This window comes from Ptychodera flava, chromosome 8 (genome assembly GCF_041260155.1).
Source record: "Ptychodera flava strain L36383 chromosome 8, AS_Pfla_20210202, whole genome shotgun sequence".
NCBI classification, from domain to species: Eukaryota; Metazoa; Hemichordata; class Enteropneusta; family Ptychoderidae; genus Ptychodera; species Ptychodera flava.
The window spans coordinates 19,986,987-20,004,501 of record NC_091935.1 but is presented as its reverse complement, the minus strand read 5'-3'; the positions used below and the strand labels follow the sequence as shown (position 1 = coordinate 20,004,501).

The window sequence follows — 17,515 nt, the reverse complement described above, 5'->3', positions numbered from 1 at the left end:
GTTGTCAACCTAGCAGAAACATCGCCGGTTTTCCACGCATTATTTGAAATACAAAGACCATACAGGTTGATATCATTTTAAAATCTCGTTAATACCTTCATGATGAGGCATTCACTAAGGATTTGAATACACATGTATGCTAAGACCAGTGTGCTATGTTTTAAATACAATAAGAATTCAAGTAAATATTGTAGTGATGTTGAGGTAACCGTTATCTTTTGACTGATTCAAATATCCCTCAAATGTTATTTTAAAAAGTAAATGAAAGGTGAATATACGTCCTATCCTACCTCAAATTCGACGACGATCTTCGTTGGATCTGTTGAAGTGACACTTTTAATCGTCGGCCCTTGTGTAGGTTCTATATTAACAGAGTAAAAACACGTCAATACGTATTGATTGGCCTCTGTCCTAAAATAATATTTACAAATTTATATATGTGTGCCGGTATATTATGATTTACTTTACGACTGGCATGCCCTGTGAATAACACATCTTTGGAATATCAGTTGGTCATGTTAAGGAGAGTTCAACTGTACCCTTCATTGTTGTACAGCCGTGGCTGCATTGTAACATGCCTCATCCCCTCCCATTTCTACCTTTACCGAATTACCTTGTTTTTCAAAAGTTGATGAGCTCTTTGCCATTAGAGGCTTCCTCGTGAGAGTCGGCAAAGCATTTCGGCGAGAGACATAACCGTTTCTAAGACCTTCCAAAAACACATGATGAAGAAATGATATCTATTGCAATTACTCCTATAGGTTGAGCTTCTTTTTGGCTTAGATTGACAGGACTAATCGAGCTAACAACTACTTACAGATTTAACGAATGTTTCTAATTGAGGATACATATATCTGGATTGAGCTGACCAAAATTGATGAAATTTGCTGTGTGCATTGAAGTTCATGGATACAAGCGTAAATAAAATCAATTTCATTTTTACGTCAAGCTATCTAACAACAAATTTTAATATTTGTTAACTTTCCTAATAGTGATTATCTTGATAAATTTGATCAAAGTTTATGAAACTTGCTATACACATTGATATGCACTTTGATATAACAGTAATGAAAGTCGTTTAGCATTTTACATCACCTATTAGCTAATGTGCATATTAACGAACTTTCCTAATAAGGGACACGAGTCTGGAAGGACATGACAAAATTTGATGAAAGAAATTTGACACTTTCCTAATCACTAATGTAGTACATGGAATTTTTTACAATTGAAGTTATACATGATGAATATTCTTCATCATGTTAATTATAACAATTTCAATTAGGTTGAAAATTCATGGCAATAACGTCAGAGAACTGTGTCAATTGCAGACGACTACATCATATACTGAAAAACGGGAGCATTTTCATCAGTTCATACCTTTTTATCACAAAACTGCAGATTATCTATGCTGACAAAGCAACGCTCGTAAGATTCTGAATTGGTCTCAAATCTCGCCACCAAAAATACTATTTGTGGAATTCTAAACTACCGAGCAACGTATAGAATGATCCAAATATGTGTAGTGCTACGATGGTCGGAGTCAATTATAGTGACGACGCAAGGCACATATATTATTACTTTGGACTTGAAGAAATTTATGCCGGTGGTTGTAATGCTGCTTTGGCATCGAGCACTTTAGTTTCTTATACATATATAACATACCTCTAAATAAATAAATGTTTATGAAAAGCATATTATAATCCTTTCATGGCTTATGACAATGAACAGACCGCACAATAAAAACTTAGTCAAACACTTGGTCCAACGACTGCTAACAGTTTTAATGTAAAACCTATTCAATTACCTGCACATTGTGTCGTTGCTTTGGTTATTGTTTCTTTGCTGCCTTCACCTTTGCTTCCAGGTCTCTTAACGGTCACTGTGAAATTGTAAGTAGTCGACCAGTCAAGGCCAGTGATATCTGTGCTATAAACCGTCTGATCCTGATCAGTCACAGGAAATTTTCGATGCAGATTCCAATCACCAGAAGCTCTCGTCTTTATGTAGTAAACACTGTAAGACTCCACAGGTCCATCACCGAAGTCAATTCCTTTCTCCCATTTCTGCCAGGTCACGGTTGCATGAAATGTTCCCGCAGTGACGACTGGTGCATTCAATTCTGAGAAACGCGGTAGCGCTGAATAGAAATCATATCATTTGGACAGAAATCAAACTCTGAATGATTCAGAAACTTCATCAATTACACACAATCACTGGTCGCACGTTTTCGTGAAAGTTCAGCGATAACTTTCAATTTTCGTTTGAATTGACGATATTGTACCTTTGCTCGAAGCAAAGTGAGAAACAAGAAAGTACAAAAGTTCTGTTCTTACATCAATGTAAGCATAAATTAATTAATTAATTAATTAATTAATTAAATAATAGTTTAAAGTAATACTTTACTTTGAGACTTTTGACCTGCCGAGCGCGTCTATTTTGCAGTAAGCATCAAAAGGAATTCACATCCAAGGTAAGAAATGAGGGTACTACTACATAAGCACATATGTGGGCCCGCACGCTAGATATTGTGCCTTCGGTAGTCGTTTAATGTAATTAGTAAATGTTATTGGTACATGTGAAATTTACACTTTATCGTTTACCGCAATAGGGAATAGAGGATACCTTCTGAGCGTGTTTTGACGTTCTGTTCAACCGATAGTTTCTGAAGTAACACATGTCTTTGAAACTCATATTAGAGTAACTCGTTTAGTTACTGCCACGTGACATGCGCAGATATACACAAAATAACGTTACTCGTAAAAGTATCAAAACTGTCAACCGCTTACTAATATACACATATAAGTCAATATGTGTTTTATAACACACCTCATCCGCAGTCATGCATAAGAACGTACCATACACAAAACTTGTCGCATGTAATATGTTGGAGTGGTTCAGTAAGAAAAAGTTTTTCCCAACAGGATCGCAATACTTCTGCAAAACGTTCAATGCACCTTTAATTATAGTTTTCGTCCGTTTTGAGTCCTTGTTGGAAACCAGAGCATTCAGTTCTTCTTCAGAAAGTAGGATAAACTTAGAAATTTCTTGACTATCGTTTCGATCGGCCGCAGACGACATCTTTGTTTACATTCCGGTCCGCGCATGCGTCAATGTCGTTTTTGACGTCAGCGGGCATCATTTTTCGGAACTGATGCCTGGCAGGCAACAGTTCCAACAAATGATGCCTGATAACGTCCTTCAATGGATCAGCACAAAAGAACGCATCCCACGTGACTATCAATTGGCGAATTAGAATACAGATTGCGGATGTGGTGTTTGTTATAACAGCTTTTGACTCGGCAAGCGTCACATGAAAACGCAGTCACCGCATGCACACAAAGAAGATTACTGTGTCTCTGCGACAGCAACGGGTGACAGCAGGGAACTTTCGATTTTCTGCGAGAATTGAATGAGGTGTGTTACAAAAAAAAATATTGACTTGCCATGTTTTGGTTGAAGCATATACGTCTGTTTTTTTCTCGGCATGAGAGTCCCGATCCAGTCAGCTTCGAACGGCTTCCGCCTCGTGAGAGTGACAGTTTTTGGCGACTCTCAGATCGTCGAGCGACAAATACAAGATGTGTTTACCCTCATGACAAGTCAATGTGTGTATATTGCCTCCATTGCACTTCTATTGAGTAAACTAGTACCATAATATTGCTTACCATATAAATTCAGTGTCGTTAGTTCGTTTGAATGGTCGCTCACACTACAAGTAAAAGTCAGGCCATGATCAACAGTTACGCTACTATAGTTACTTGTTGAAAGGTAAATCCCTGTGACATAATGACTTGTACGTGTAACAGGAGATCCAGACTGATCAACTAGTGTCACATCATCAGGCGATAAGACAGGATTCGCACTTAACGTACAAACGATAGAGCTTTGCTCACCAGGGTTGACTTTGGTGTTATACAAGGACCATATAGTAGGGCTTCCATCTGTAAAAGTAACAGACACTTTCAATATTATTCCAATGAGTATACAGACCTTCACTAAGCTGTATGATTAAAGTATATTGGTATGGAATAATCCGGAATTATGAATAAGCAAATTTCTCTTGCAAGAACAAAGTACCGAAGTTCGTATAATTAACGACACGAAATTTAAGCTCGGCTCCTATGTTTTTAGTTTCTTTAGTGAAAGTTGATATGAATTTAGAGACGTCAATGCATAGTCTGATGAAGCTGGGTGTATTACGTATAAAAGAATTGAATCAGGACGAACATTTTCCTCTGAAAGACACTTACCTTGTTGGCAGTCAGTAATATTTACATTAACCCAACCTGGAGCACACTGTCCGTTCGAACACTCACCAGTTATCTTACCACAAGCTGCATTGTCTTTGCAGTGACACTTGTACTCACACAACTCTCCATAAAAGCCATCACTACATGAATCTGGAACTGAAGCGAGAATTTCTCATTTTGAGTCTGAATCTGCTAAAATATCAGAGCAGGACGAAAATAATGTGGCTGTTCTTGATATACGGGCTTAGAAAGCATTCATGCTCTTTCTGACCTGTTATTCTGATAACACACCTGAAGTTTACATACAAATATATGTTGAGGTCAAAGGGAACCATGGAATATTCTTTAAGAGACTGAAATACAATTGAATGATGACAAATTGTAGCATTAATCGCCATGCCGCTGTAGATGATATTATATGTAAATACTTGTTGCTTAGAAGCCCAGTTTTGTTCGATATAAAATTAATAGCACATGATAGCAAAAACGATCAGAGTTTGTTGCCTTTTCTACGGCTGGAGCTTATGACGATAATGGTGATGACTTCCATGCCTTCGACTATGGTGGTGAGCAACAACGACAAATCATGTTGTCGCTCTGACGCGTAATCGCCCTCCTCTTTCAGGAGTCTTCTTACAATGTACCTACCTACCTACTTACCTTCATACGTGCGTGCGTATGTACATACTATGTATGTATGTATGTATGTATGTATGTATGTATGTATGTATGTATGTATGTATGTATGTATGTATGTATGTATGTATGTATGTATGTATGTATGTATGTATGTATTCTAAATGTTAATATGTATTCAATTTTGCAATGATATCAAAGTAAAGTAACATACAATATTCACAGAAGTAATGTTAATGTAAAGCATTATAGACCTCCATAAACACAATTGAAGTTACCGTATATTTCACCCTTTGTTTGCATCCATAAAATGCAAAATTTTACCCTTAGGCTCATCGAATAAGTATCAAATGTATACCAACGCCAGTCAATATAATCAGGTGCATATGCCTATCGACTTCTTATTCGTTTACCTCACGATTTCATGTTCAATTATCCCGAACATTGACACAACTCCCTGAGTAGTGCTTGACAACACTGGTCTATAGTAGCTAATCGGAACATTTTGGCTTTCCGTAAATTCATACTGACAGGTCCCCTGCTCAAGCACGATAAGTAGCCGACAATTAAATTGGCATTTTCTCACTCAGATTGGAGGGACGACAGAGCTTGCCTGTCTGTATGCACTACTTTCATCTTGGAAAACGTCCATCTATACAGTAAAATGACTGTCCCTGCGACTGTATGCACTGTCTGATAATATATTTTACATTTTACTAAATCTCTATTTGCTCTATTTTTAAAAATCATCTTTCGATAAGATGGTTTGAAATAACACCAACTGATTTAAAAATGTATTCCCAAGTGTGACAACAGAACATTTTCAAAATAACGATGAACGCACAAATTAGATTTGATAACTAATAGTTGCAAATTAAATATGGCCGCCACAACTTTACGCGTCATCACCCGAAATTAAACAACGAAATCCAAACAAAATTTGAAATGGTGATATTTTCAAAGACAAGATGCCTTATTTAACGAGAATCCAAAAACATCTCTTCGATGATTGAACAGTATTTGGTTTTGTAAGTTAGGGGTTTTAAGAGTACACCAGGACTCACTGTGACATTTTGAACCCCCCGTCCCCACTCACATCCACCACTGTTACATTCACCTGTAGCTCTATCACAATCATTGACACAGTGACATGTCGACGTCTGCGTGTACAAGAGCAATGAAATAAGTGTGCTGATTGGCCTAACACACACACACACACACACACACACACACACACACACACTGGTACTTACTACGACACTCGGGTCCACCCCATCCCGTCTCACAAAACTACCATTTATACATTCACCTGTAGCCTTATTACAACCATTGGCACAATGACATGTCTGTGTGCATCCAGCGCCGTACTTTCCATCAGGACAATCTGTCGACAGATCAATGTATAAGTAGTAATTTCTACGATACTTTACAAAGTGAATTATAGATTTTAGTAAATAGAGCTAAATTTTCCTTGAAATACATATAGTGGACTATGATGTTACTTTGATGGATTAAAACTATACGATCGTGTTTAGCTTCTGATAGCAGATACATGGTTAAACTTATTCGATCCAAACCTGGAAGAGTTTTTCTCATAACATTTTATTTTGGGTGATAAAGGTATTTGTTTAGTCTATTCTGTGTTTTTCACGGCATTCCACATTCGTTTTAAAGACACAGCATGATGCCTGCAAATGATAACTGCGTCTGTATGACTTCTGCAATATTTTTCGGTCGTCATTATGGTGGACGTGAGATTCAGTTGAGCATCATTTATCACCCGTATTAAGTCATTAGTTTATTGCTGAGGAAGATTTAGTGGGTGACGAAATGCTGTGTTAACAATTACGGATCTAAAATGTACGAAGTAACGTAGCACCGATATTGGGATCAAGAACGTATACACATTACTATGCCATTCACATCAAAATCGGTATATGAGCAATTGATGTCACTATGCCACTTACCAATTGAACAGTCTAGTCCTCCATGTGATGCACTGCATGAACATCCATAGGGATCAGCTATGCAGTACATTGTTCTGCGACACCAATCAGAATTCCAAATTGCACATCTTCTTTCACAAGTCATCCCCCACATATTTTTACCACAGCCTAAAAAACGAAGTTATATGTCTTTCCACTGCTATACAGTAACGGAGGAGGTCCATGAAAGTATTTTGAATGATTACTCAAAATTACAAAATTGACATTTCCTCTAGTCGTCATTCTAATTTTTAAAATCAAATTGCATAGTGACTTTATGGTACGTTTTATCATGAAATTCACTTTTACTTTAATGGCGTTTCGACATAAGACATCAGTAAAATTTTAATTTTCGTTAAAGTAAGAATTATTTTTATTCTTAAAATTAAATTCTGATTCATTTCGATTTTTGTGGATTTTGATTGTTTTTACGTTTTATTGTTGATATTGATGTTGATTATCTGTTCGCAAAATGAAATTCATTTTCGTTTCAGTTTTATTTTGATTTTGATTTTCCTCTGAGTTTAAGAATAAAAGTCTTTGCTTTAAAGTTTTGTTCCGAATTTCATTTGATTATGTTACGATAGCTTCTATTGTAAGCTGTCAAAGCGAATGTACTGTTTCCTTTAGCGTGACCGGGTGGACATATTTTTGTACCGTGAATTTATGCGTGACCAGGTGTGTCATGAAATATTCAGTTAGTGGTTTTGTAAAAGCACACGCATCGCCACGCCGCTTGTCTTTTGTAAGCAGTGTGATCTGCAGAAGTCCATGGTTCGTTTTCTTCCCAGTTTCTATATCTTTTCAGTGAGATTTTGATTGTTTAGCGACGAAGAAATCATGCCAAGTTGTTACTGGCCGAACTGTTCCTCTCCGAAAACGCTCAACTTCAGATTATATCAGCGACTTAGAGGAACGTCCTAGTTGTAGGAGTTGCACGCTGTTATATCTTGGTAGTCTATTTGGTCTTCGACCCAAGAACTGCATTACCGATGTTACGTCGTTACGATGTTACTGTACATATTATATATGGGAGTTGTCTTTACGAGCACAAGTACTCAGAAGGGACAAACCTGGCAGCAGTATGCAAAACTCACGCAAAATCTCTACTGGACAAGCGGCCTGCAACTTTAGAAAAATCACTGGCCTTCAAGGAAATCAATTGGTCCGATCATCAGGTCAAATGTAAATATAGTGGAGATTTTTTACCCGCGCTCAGTATAGGGGCCCAGAACATGCGATTGAAAAATAAAAAGACACCACTTCAAAATCGTAACATGAAACTGTTTTGTGTCTTTTAATTATCTAATTCTTTTTTAATTCTTCAAATGAAGATGACTATCAAAACCAAAAGTTGGGGAACTTGTCTCTGTATTAAAAATTTAAACATATGAAATCAGTGAAAGGTTAAGCACTTAACACAAAAAAAATCGTTCTTATTTCCTAAAATAGCCTTTTCACAAATATTTCTAATATTGAGAAGAATAAGCACAAGCGTGGGCTTAAATATGTCCGAACACGGTAATGCTAAGCATCCAGAACTCCGATCAGGGATGGGTAAGTTTTGGCAGCACAAACACCGGATCACACACAAATGGAGTCAATACAACACTTGACTCTTCCAAAAACGATTCTGGCTTCTCCCCTTTGAGGGACTCATCGTCAAATTCAAGGAAGGGAATACAAAAAATTAGGGCAACTGATGCAGAGAAATAATACTGAAGTGTCGAAACCCACGTTAAAAGACGAATCACAAATTTAAAATGTAAGCGTAATCTTTACAGTGACCAAGGCAAATGGCCATCAAGGTCAAAATACAATGAAGACGGTACTCTGTATAATGTTTAAATACGGGTTTGAGAAATTGTCAATATTTTACCCCAGGCTGATACATATTGGCGATTTTGGACTCTTTTAGTAAACGATACTATAGGCAATTCTGGAATGATTTGCCTTTCGTCTCGACACGTCGGATCTGTGAAATCACAGATATTAACTCGATATTTATCGGCGATTGGGACCCTAATATCATCACTAGAATGACTCGCCTCGTGTCTCGGGCACGTCTGGTCTATGTAAAATCACCGATGTTTATCGGCGATTTCGGGACAAATGTCCGATGTATAATGTCGGAGATTTGCCACGCCACAGATCTTGCCAAGCCCGACTTCATCATTTCGGCTCGAACTTCGATACTAGACGATACTATACTTGTCAAATTGCGGGCAAATAATCGATGTTTATCTGGAAGATACTTCCTTACGAATTTGGCCCGCGGTCTAGCCAAGCATGACTTCCGTAGTCTGACTTAAATTATATTATACGATATTAGACTTGTCTGAAACGGTGGGTAAATATCGCATATCGGAGATTTCACCACCTCACATATCTGACCATAGTTTTTGTCCAGGGTCTATGATCTGAGCAAACAATTCTAATTTCGATACTGTGTTGTCCAGAAGCTGAAAATATCCGATATCATATAAAAGTGCAATGTTGCAGTGTCCTCGAAATCCAGTTTCAATACCTCGACACCTGCAACGAGGTCGATACGCTAAACAATTACTCATTTATGACCAAGAGGAGATCTCTAACCTAACACATCCTTAACAAATGGGGAGCATATTGAATAGCGCCACTACTCTCGCGAGAAAACGTGAGTTAGTGACTTCACAGCAAACTCAGCTACTCTTTTCAAACAACTTAATATTCTCGATATATACAAATTACATAAATTACATATCAGTACATTCATGTATGATTTATAAATAATAACTTGCCACACAGTCTTACAACATACTGTCAGTTGCCTTCTCATTGCTACAGTACACGTCATAAAATTAATGGTAACCTTTATGTCCCAAGTGTCAACACTTCCTTGGGTAAATTCTCGATATCATATACAGGCTGCATCTATTGGAATACATTACCTAAACAAATTAAAACAAAACCACTAGAAGTTCGTTCAGACACTCCCTTTCAAGTCTCCTCATACACGGTTAGTGTTTTACATGACGAAGAGTTATATTCAACTTTACAAATATGTATATCATAGATATATAAATATATATATTTCACTATACATTTTGTTTTGTTTTTATTTTATTTTACATATTTTCTACTTACTCGTAATGTATTTATTTAGTTATATATTTATTTATTTATGTAGTTGTTCTTATTCACTTAGTTACTTAGCACTTTCAAGTCTACTTTTACACGATTGTTTTTTTTAAGTGATACAGAGTTATATTCAACTTTACATGTATGTATATCATATTTAAATATATATGTATATTTTATATACGTTTTTTTTCTCTTATCGTTTTCTTTTTTACGCATTTCTACTTACTCGTAATGTATCTATTTAGTTATATATTTATTTATGTAGTTGTTCTTTTATTCACTTAGTTACTTTGTTACAATTAGGTTACTTTGCAATCCCACTACTTTCATGTACACTACCCTCGATATACTTCAGTTTTCTTTTTTCTTCTTCGTTTTCTTGCTTTAACATCAAATGGCTTTGGGAACGGACTAGACTAGCATTTGCTATTTTCCGTTTCCATTTACCCTTTATCACAGCACAACTCAGATGTACATTCATTATTGAATTGTAATATTATTATGATAAAGGGTAATAAAGATTATTATTGTTAGGGTCTTTCGTTTTGATGCAGTACCGATAAGTCTCTTCACTTTTTATTTTGCGATTTTCACGTTTTGCAAATCTCTTGAAAGAATAATTTTCGTATCTTTGAATTATTTTTATATGTATTTAGCTTAAAACAGACTGGTAAACTTCTATACATATAGGGAAAAGTTACCGCACGCGTCTTTATACACAACAGGACGTCTTTGAAGAGTTATTGGTCCGACCTAAAAACTGCTGGTCTCGGGTTAGCGTGAATTTCGCACACTGCCTGGCAGTATGTGACAACTTTGTATCGGAAATAAATTGTGTTATCTTTAAAGACTTTGAGCCACTACCCTATATCTCGATGACCTCTCGCTAACTATTCCTCGAAGGGAGACCCTGAGCTGTATACACGATATCGTTCGCCCTGTGCAAATTTCATTCTACCCATGGCCATTTCATTCTATCTAATTTTCATTCTATCCATTTCTACCGAGTTGTTTATCTCGATTGAAATGTAAAATTTTGTTTCTGTTACGCGATAAATTTCATTTTCATTTTCAAAATAGCTTTCGTTTTCATTTCAAAATCGCTTACGCTTTGATTTTCATTTTTGCTTTTTAACATTGACCCATAACCATTTGTTTGTCACCTGATATCGTCGGACCAACGACAAGTGTTATGCATCTCCGCACGTATTATGATCGAGAATGGCTAAGCTCGGAACTTGAGTGACTCCGAATACTTTTTGTGTCTGGCTGGGCTCCCAACCGTAAGCAGCGCAACCGTCAGCCTCCGATACAGAGGCCCTTGAACTTGATGAAGAGCAGGGGTAGGATAGAAACACAGGTGGGAAACCACTTCGTGGGCCAGTAAAACCTGCGGTGGACGGCAAAAACTCCCGAAGGAAGTTGAAAACTGGATTCCATCGCGTTCCCTGCGATAGTCTGGTCCCCTGACCCATATCTACAGCTGGCTGCGCTGCTAGCGACAGGGGGTCAAGTATGAGCTAAGGATTTGGTCGCCATTTTAGACAGAATTTCGATTGCATATCAATGAGCACAGTCACCTGACAAGATCATGTGATCAGCACATCTGTGTAGTGTCAAGCTTGGGAATTAGGTGACGAAACATCGAACCGTGAAATTGTCTGCACGGCTTCACTTTTGATGAGTATGCGACTGTATACTTCTATGATGGCATTTAGTGGTGAAATGTCGATTATCGTCTGTGGTCTTTTTCTAAGACGTAATAAACTATCCCTCCTTTCGCATGTACGGCTGTGACGCAAAAAAGTGATTTTTCGTTTTTTATTCAATGTCGACATAGAATGTTTGGTTCGGGAAAACATGGAGGTAAAACTAATCAGTTGGAAATAAATTTCATACAATCACTGCACTCGTACTATTGACCAATGAAAGCTATGCTTACAATAGCCCATATATGACCCTATTTTCGTTAGCAGCGCAGCCAGCGGTAGAAATTGGTCAGGGCACCAGACTAACCCGGCAAAAGCGTCCAGTACTAGTGGCAGTAAGAGGGCGTTTTCTTTCGAGATGGCGACACCTGCTTTCTACACACATCTATGTACGTCTCTAATATGGATGCCCTATCCAATAAAAAAAAACCCCAACATTTTCGAGAATACCCGTGTCAAGTTTCTTTTGAAAGATTATGTTTTGCTGTTAAGAAAATCAAATTCTTGTGTAACAAATTTGGTTTTCTTCACATAATCTGTTACGGAACTATGGATTTTCCCAATGCACCGCAGGTCATTAGTTGTCCAGAAAGTAGTTTCCGTTCCCTATGCCTATTTTATCCTACACCTGTGTTCGTTTCGTAAACTGTCAAGCTGCGTTTCATAGTTAATATAAATGCCATTTGTGTGTGCAGTAAGAGTGACATCTACGGTGTAAATTAAGTGTAACAGGGCGAATTCAATAAGGTCTGGTAAGTGCCAAAATCTTCTGTGGCGTTACCTCTTCCCATCTTGCTGACGAGCTTATTGAGTACTTCAGTGAGAGTGAGCACAGAGATGCGTTGCAAATTAGCAAGCTTCCGTTGTGCCTGGAAATGGGACTACCTTTAATTTCGAGCCTTGATTACTATGTATTACGTACGTAATTTTGTCAGGCGAGAGTGCGTACGATCTACGGCTCTCACAATGTTTTCACAGGAGCTAAATCGGATGCTAGCGCTGCATGGTAGGGTTGTGTGTTACCACTGGCCAACACAGCCCTGCAGAGCTAGATCAGATTCTTGCCACGGTGTCCACTGGTTTCGCGGGGATATAACACTTCGTCGTAAGTTAGCTCGAGGATTCTCATAAAAAGTAATTTGTACGTATGAGTTCTCAGGTTAGCAGAATAGGTTAGATAGGAATTTCATAACTACGGTCAGTGAGTACATCAGTGAACAGTTTCCTCTTCTGTCAAAATCGCCATTAAAGTTAAACTTAGATACAAAATGAAAAATAGAGTTTTAACTGAAACGCAATTTAAATTGAAGTAGATCTGAAAGCTAGGAAAAACTCAATTTCTTGATGGTGAGTAATCATTTATGAATATGATATGACCAGCGTCATTGATTGACGCACTACAGGCCTTTTTGTGGACAGGAAATTTAGACAGAAGTACGTAAATTTTAAAATGTCAAATAATGTAATGATTGTTTGTACCATATCCCGTGATTACATGGAAGCATAGCCGTAGAGTGTGCGCACGATGCCGTGTGGTATCCGGCTTCTGTCACCGAATAAACTATAGCAGAACGCCATCATACCGTTCTTATTATATACAATACGTGTCAATTTTTCAATTCAAAGAATTTCGACTGCATGAAACTCAAAATGCATGCCTTTTGTTCCATGGTCGTCTCGGTAGACTATTGGCTTTTCATATTAAAATGAGCTTCAAAGGTGTTAACGTTTTGGAGGCTTGTTTGTGGTTGATAATTACACGAGATTATGCGAAAATACGACGAGATGGCATCGTACTGCCAGTCGCGCAGCAACCATAGTTACTTTGCGAGCTCTCAGGTCAGCAACACTGCTTCACGCCAATCAAAACATAACACGCCAGCAGTTTCATAAACATGTCCTTCCTTGACGCACGTGTAAAAGACGGTGTGACTGACCGTAAACCATTGAGTAAAACAAGACAGTATCGATAAAAGACTTTAAATTTGGTTCACACACACTCATTATATATTCATAAAAATATGAGAGGAATTTTGAAAACGGTAAAACTCACTTTCTTTAAGCTCAAAACACTCCCGTTTTCGCCAGCAGTCAATTCCGCTCAGCACCATACGACAACAACAACACAAATTTTGCCGAACATACTTCGCTTAACAATTGGCGAAAATCCGAAAATAACCGAAGGATGCATGGTAGGCACTCTTCGGAAAAGAGAGGCGAGAGTAACCTGAGGCGAGGCGAACATGGATGGGTTACGTAACCGCTTCACGCCTTAAAGAATACCCGTTGCGACTCTGTCCATGTTTCTTTGTGATTGGATATAGCATAATTGATTCTCTCTTTGCATTATACCGACATTCTGATCACATGCTTATGGAATGAAATATAGATGACTTCTCGATTATTTCGCTCGTTCTACAAATCCAGTATCCATTCGAATGTTAGGAAAAAAACATAGTATATCTTTATTGGAATCTTCCAAGCTATTCACCCGAAAATATTGAAGTTGTGCTACAGCAAATGAAACATGAAGTACTCATGGGAAGCTGATATTTTTGACTTGCAGATTACGATACCATACTTATTTGATGTACACAACTCGTTTCGAATGCATAGAATTTTTACTTTTCTTTTGTTGATGTTTACATGTAGTTCATTTTCTGTGTGATTTTTGATTATTTTAATCCTAGTTTCAATCAATGTTCTACTGTGAGCCGAGCCAACAGACAGATTCCAATATCTGCACGCAGATTAAGACCATCATCCAAGCGTGTTACAGAGCATATCACATGCACTAGCGCTAATACCAAAGACAATACGCTCAAAACTAGTCAACTATGAAAGTGACCGAGAAAAATCATCCAAATACTAATACACCGAGGATATGATGAAACCAGTATCCAGAACCTAATCAGCAAGATTGACAAAAATGACACACAAGACTTAATTGGTATGCAAAACCAACAAAGAAAGCAGAAAACTAAAAATCGTGTGGTATTTCTTATGAAGTACAACAGCACGTTACCCGACGTACTCCAAATCCTCGCCAGAAATTTACACATCCTCCATAGATCAGAACGATGTAAAAATGCTTTTCCACAGTCGCCAATTGTAGCCAGGAGAAAAGGAATAGACATAGCATCAAGAGTGACAAACACACATGCGATGAAAACAGCCTCCGGGACAAATCCAGGATCAGCACCGTGTGCCAGCAAGAAATGCGTCATCTGCCCGTATATGCATATGGAGGAGCACAAAATGTCCATGCCTGGGGTAGGGGTGTCTCGGGCTCAGCACAGGGTTCTTCTTGCAATTGTTTATTTTATTTGCATACGTTTGGCAATGATATGTAGTGCCAATAAAGAATACTGCCAACCTTTGTGTCTTGGTCTTATGTTAGCACTGGTTTTGTAACAATTTCTTTTTCTTTTCTCCTTCCCCGCGTCACGTACTTGTCCTTTGACAATCTTACGCGAAATTTTGTCACTGTGTTGCGTCTATTATCTGATGCGTTTGGTTGCCTAATGCGCCAAAGCAAGCAAGGGTAAATTACTAATTTGTAGATGCTGTCACAAGATTATCACCGGATTAACTTTGACAAAATCAACAACGAAGGCACAAGCGCGCACAGATGTTTACAACATCTGCAAATTCATTGGCATCGCCAAAACTATAAAATAATAGCAATAATGTACCGCCTTCCTCAAGCAAAATTTATACTCCAAAATGTACTCGGCGAAGGGGTTACATTATTGTTCAAATATTTTATTAGGCAATTAAATATTGTACGGTAATCTAAGTCTTGACGTATTTTTACACTTACCGGTTTCACAGTTATTTCCTCTGAATCCGATTGGGCAGATACATTCACCAGTATCTGAGTTACATATGCCTCCGTTGTAGCACGTCGGACAGGAAGAAACACATTCGATAATCCCCATTTCCCATTAGGACAGCCTGATTCAATCAAAATCCATGTGATGCACTAATTAAATACCATCCATTTATTTGTCTGTAGACTGGTCTAAAATTGACTTGAGGTAGAATCACCTCAAAAATTGAAAGACTTAAAGTTCTGCTGAAACGTAATGCTTAGAAATTTTAAGCCATTTCATGTCGAAATAAAGAATAAAAAATTAGGCAAAATGCAAAGTTTGTGCTGGAGAAACAAATTACCCATGGCAATATTTACCGACACTTCGAATTCAAAATGACTGCAGTCTCTATGTTATCTCTGCGGATATTTTTTTTCTTACACAAAAATTAGTTGGTGAAAAGCTTATTTAACAGATAAGCTTGAAAATGAGCCCCTCGAGTGGTAGACCAAACACGTATGAAAAGTTTGAGAGTCTGAATTTCTGTCATTGAGGCGCATTCTACCTTAATAATGTTCAATGTGATGCTGAATATGCACTTGTTATAAGTGAAACACAAATATATATTTAAAATCTATTTCTATGAACATATAATAACATTATTTGCCCATACGATGACTTATCTTTTCGTACATGAGTCAGTTTGATGTAACATCGATGAAATTTCTTCAGCTGTGCGATACGATTTGACATTCTTAATAATATAATTTATAATTATTTGTAAATCCATTATAACGTCAGCATCGTCTTAAAACACTAACATTATCATCTGTATGGTTTATTTACCTCTAACAATGAGTCTCATAAATCCACTTTTCCCGTCACTTCGTTGTGTTTCACTGCTGTAACATTCATAAATTCCCGCGTCACTGGTCTTTGCAAATGATATCGTAATACTACTCTGACCATTCCATTCTGATTTCTCTATCCCATTATGTCTCCATTTTAATGAAGCTTCTGATATTGACGTCGTCATCGTCAGTGTTGCATCGTCTCCCCAGTTTACTGTCTTTGTTTGAATTTCTGGCTTCACCGCAGCTATATAATTTGCAAAAATAATATTACTACCTCTGTCTGTACCTAATAAGTAGCAGTACCGTAAGTTTATGAAAGCAAATTTTGCAGAAAGTAATTATTATGAATTATACATAAAACGTGGTAAAGAATTGTTGTGTTACTGTTTGAGGTGAGAACTAGAAGCAAAACTTGCTATGCATTATACTTACAGAGAGAAAGGAAAACACGTTCGTTTGACGTTTAACTGTAAGAGTTTTGGAAACATGGAAGATTTATGAATTGAATGGACGAAAGTATGGATATAGTCCCCTGCTTTATCGGGAATTACTGCGCTAATGTGACACATGCCAAATGTGTCTCTAAACCCTGATTGATGATCAGCGAAATCCAAAACCTTGCCTTTTGAAAACGGATACAGAACACGGGTAAAGATAAGCCCCCGGCACTTAAAAAATTGTGTGCTTCCGATAACATTGCTTTTTAAAAATAGGATAGGTAGGCAGGGGAAATCTCTTTTTTTGCATTTTTTTCTTTCACCAAAAATATCAGTAAAGCATGCAAGTAAATAGCAAGTGATCACGCAACTGATTCTGTTCCATATGAAAATGATATTAAAAACACATTGTGTTTGATACCGCGTGCAGAATAGCTCACTGTGTCGCTGACGACAATAGGCTGGCGCAGGCTAGACTTTCCTTGAATGATGGCTTCATATCGCTCCAACTTTTTCAAAGGAATTTTCTCAAAATTATCGCGCAAAGTACAATTTGTGTTACTTCCTTGTTGACGGACCCATAAAGAGTTAAGAGTGGGGGATAATTATAGGGTAGATCGGGTTACCGGAACCACACATTTTGTTTTCATTGGCCTAAATTGTTAAGCTTTAAATTAAGATCTTTGTTCCGAAACTGGAGCATAAT

General features: G+C 37.5%; 1 protein-coding gene across 1 annotated transcript in view; it reads right to left on the bottom strand.

The window, feature by feature from the left end:
* Nucleotides 1-17,515, bottom strand: part of LOC139138004 (uncharacterized) — a 66,431-nt gene that overhangs the window by 9,586 nt on the left and 39,330 nt on the right. The window contains exons 9-13 of the mRNA XM_070706223.1: nucleotides 5,983-6,046; nucleotides 4,251-4,400; nucleotides 3,666-3,941; nucleotides 1,805-2,137; nucleotides 291-361 (exon numbers count right to left, since the gene is read on the bottom strand). Coding sequence (XP_070562324.1) covers nucleotides 291-361; nucleotides 1,805-2,137; nucleotides 3,666-3,941; nucleotides 4,251-4,400; nucleotides 5,983-6,046 — 894 coding nt within the window. The remainder of the gene's footprint in view (nucleotides 1-290; nucleotides 362-1,804; nucleotides 2,138-3,665; nucleotides 3,942-4,250; nucleotides 4,401-5,982; nucleotides 6,047-17,515) is intronic.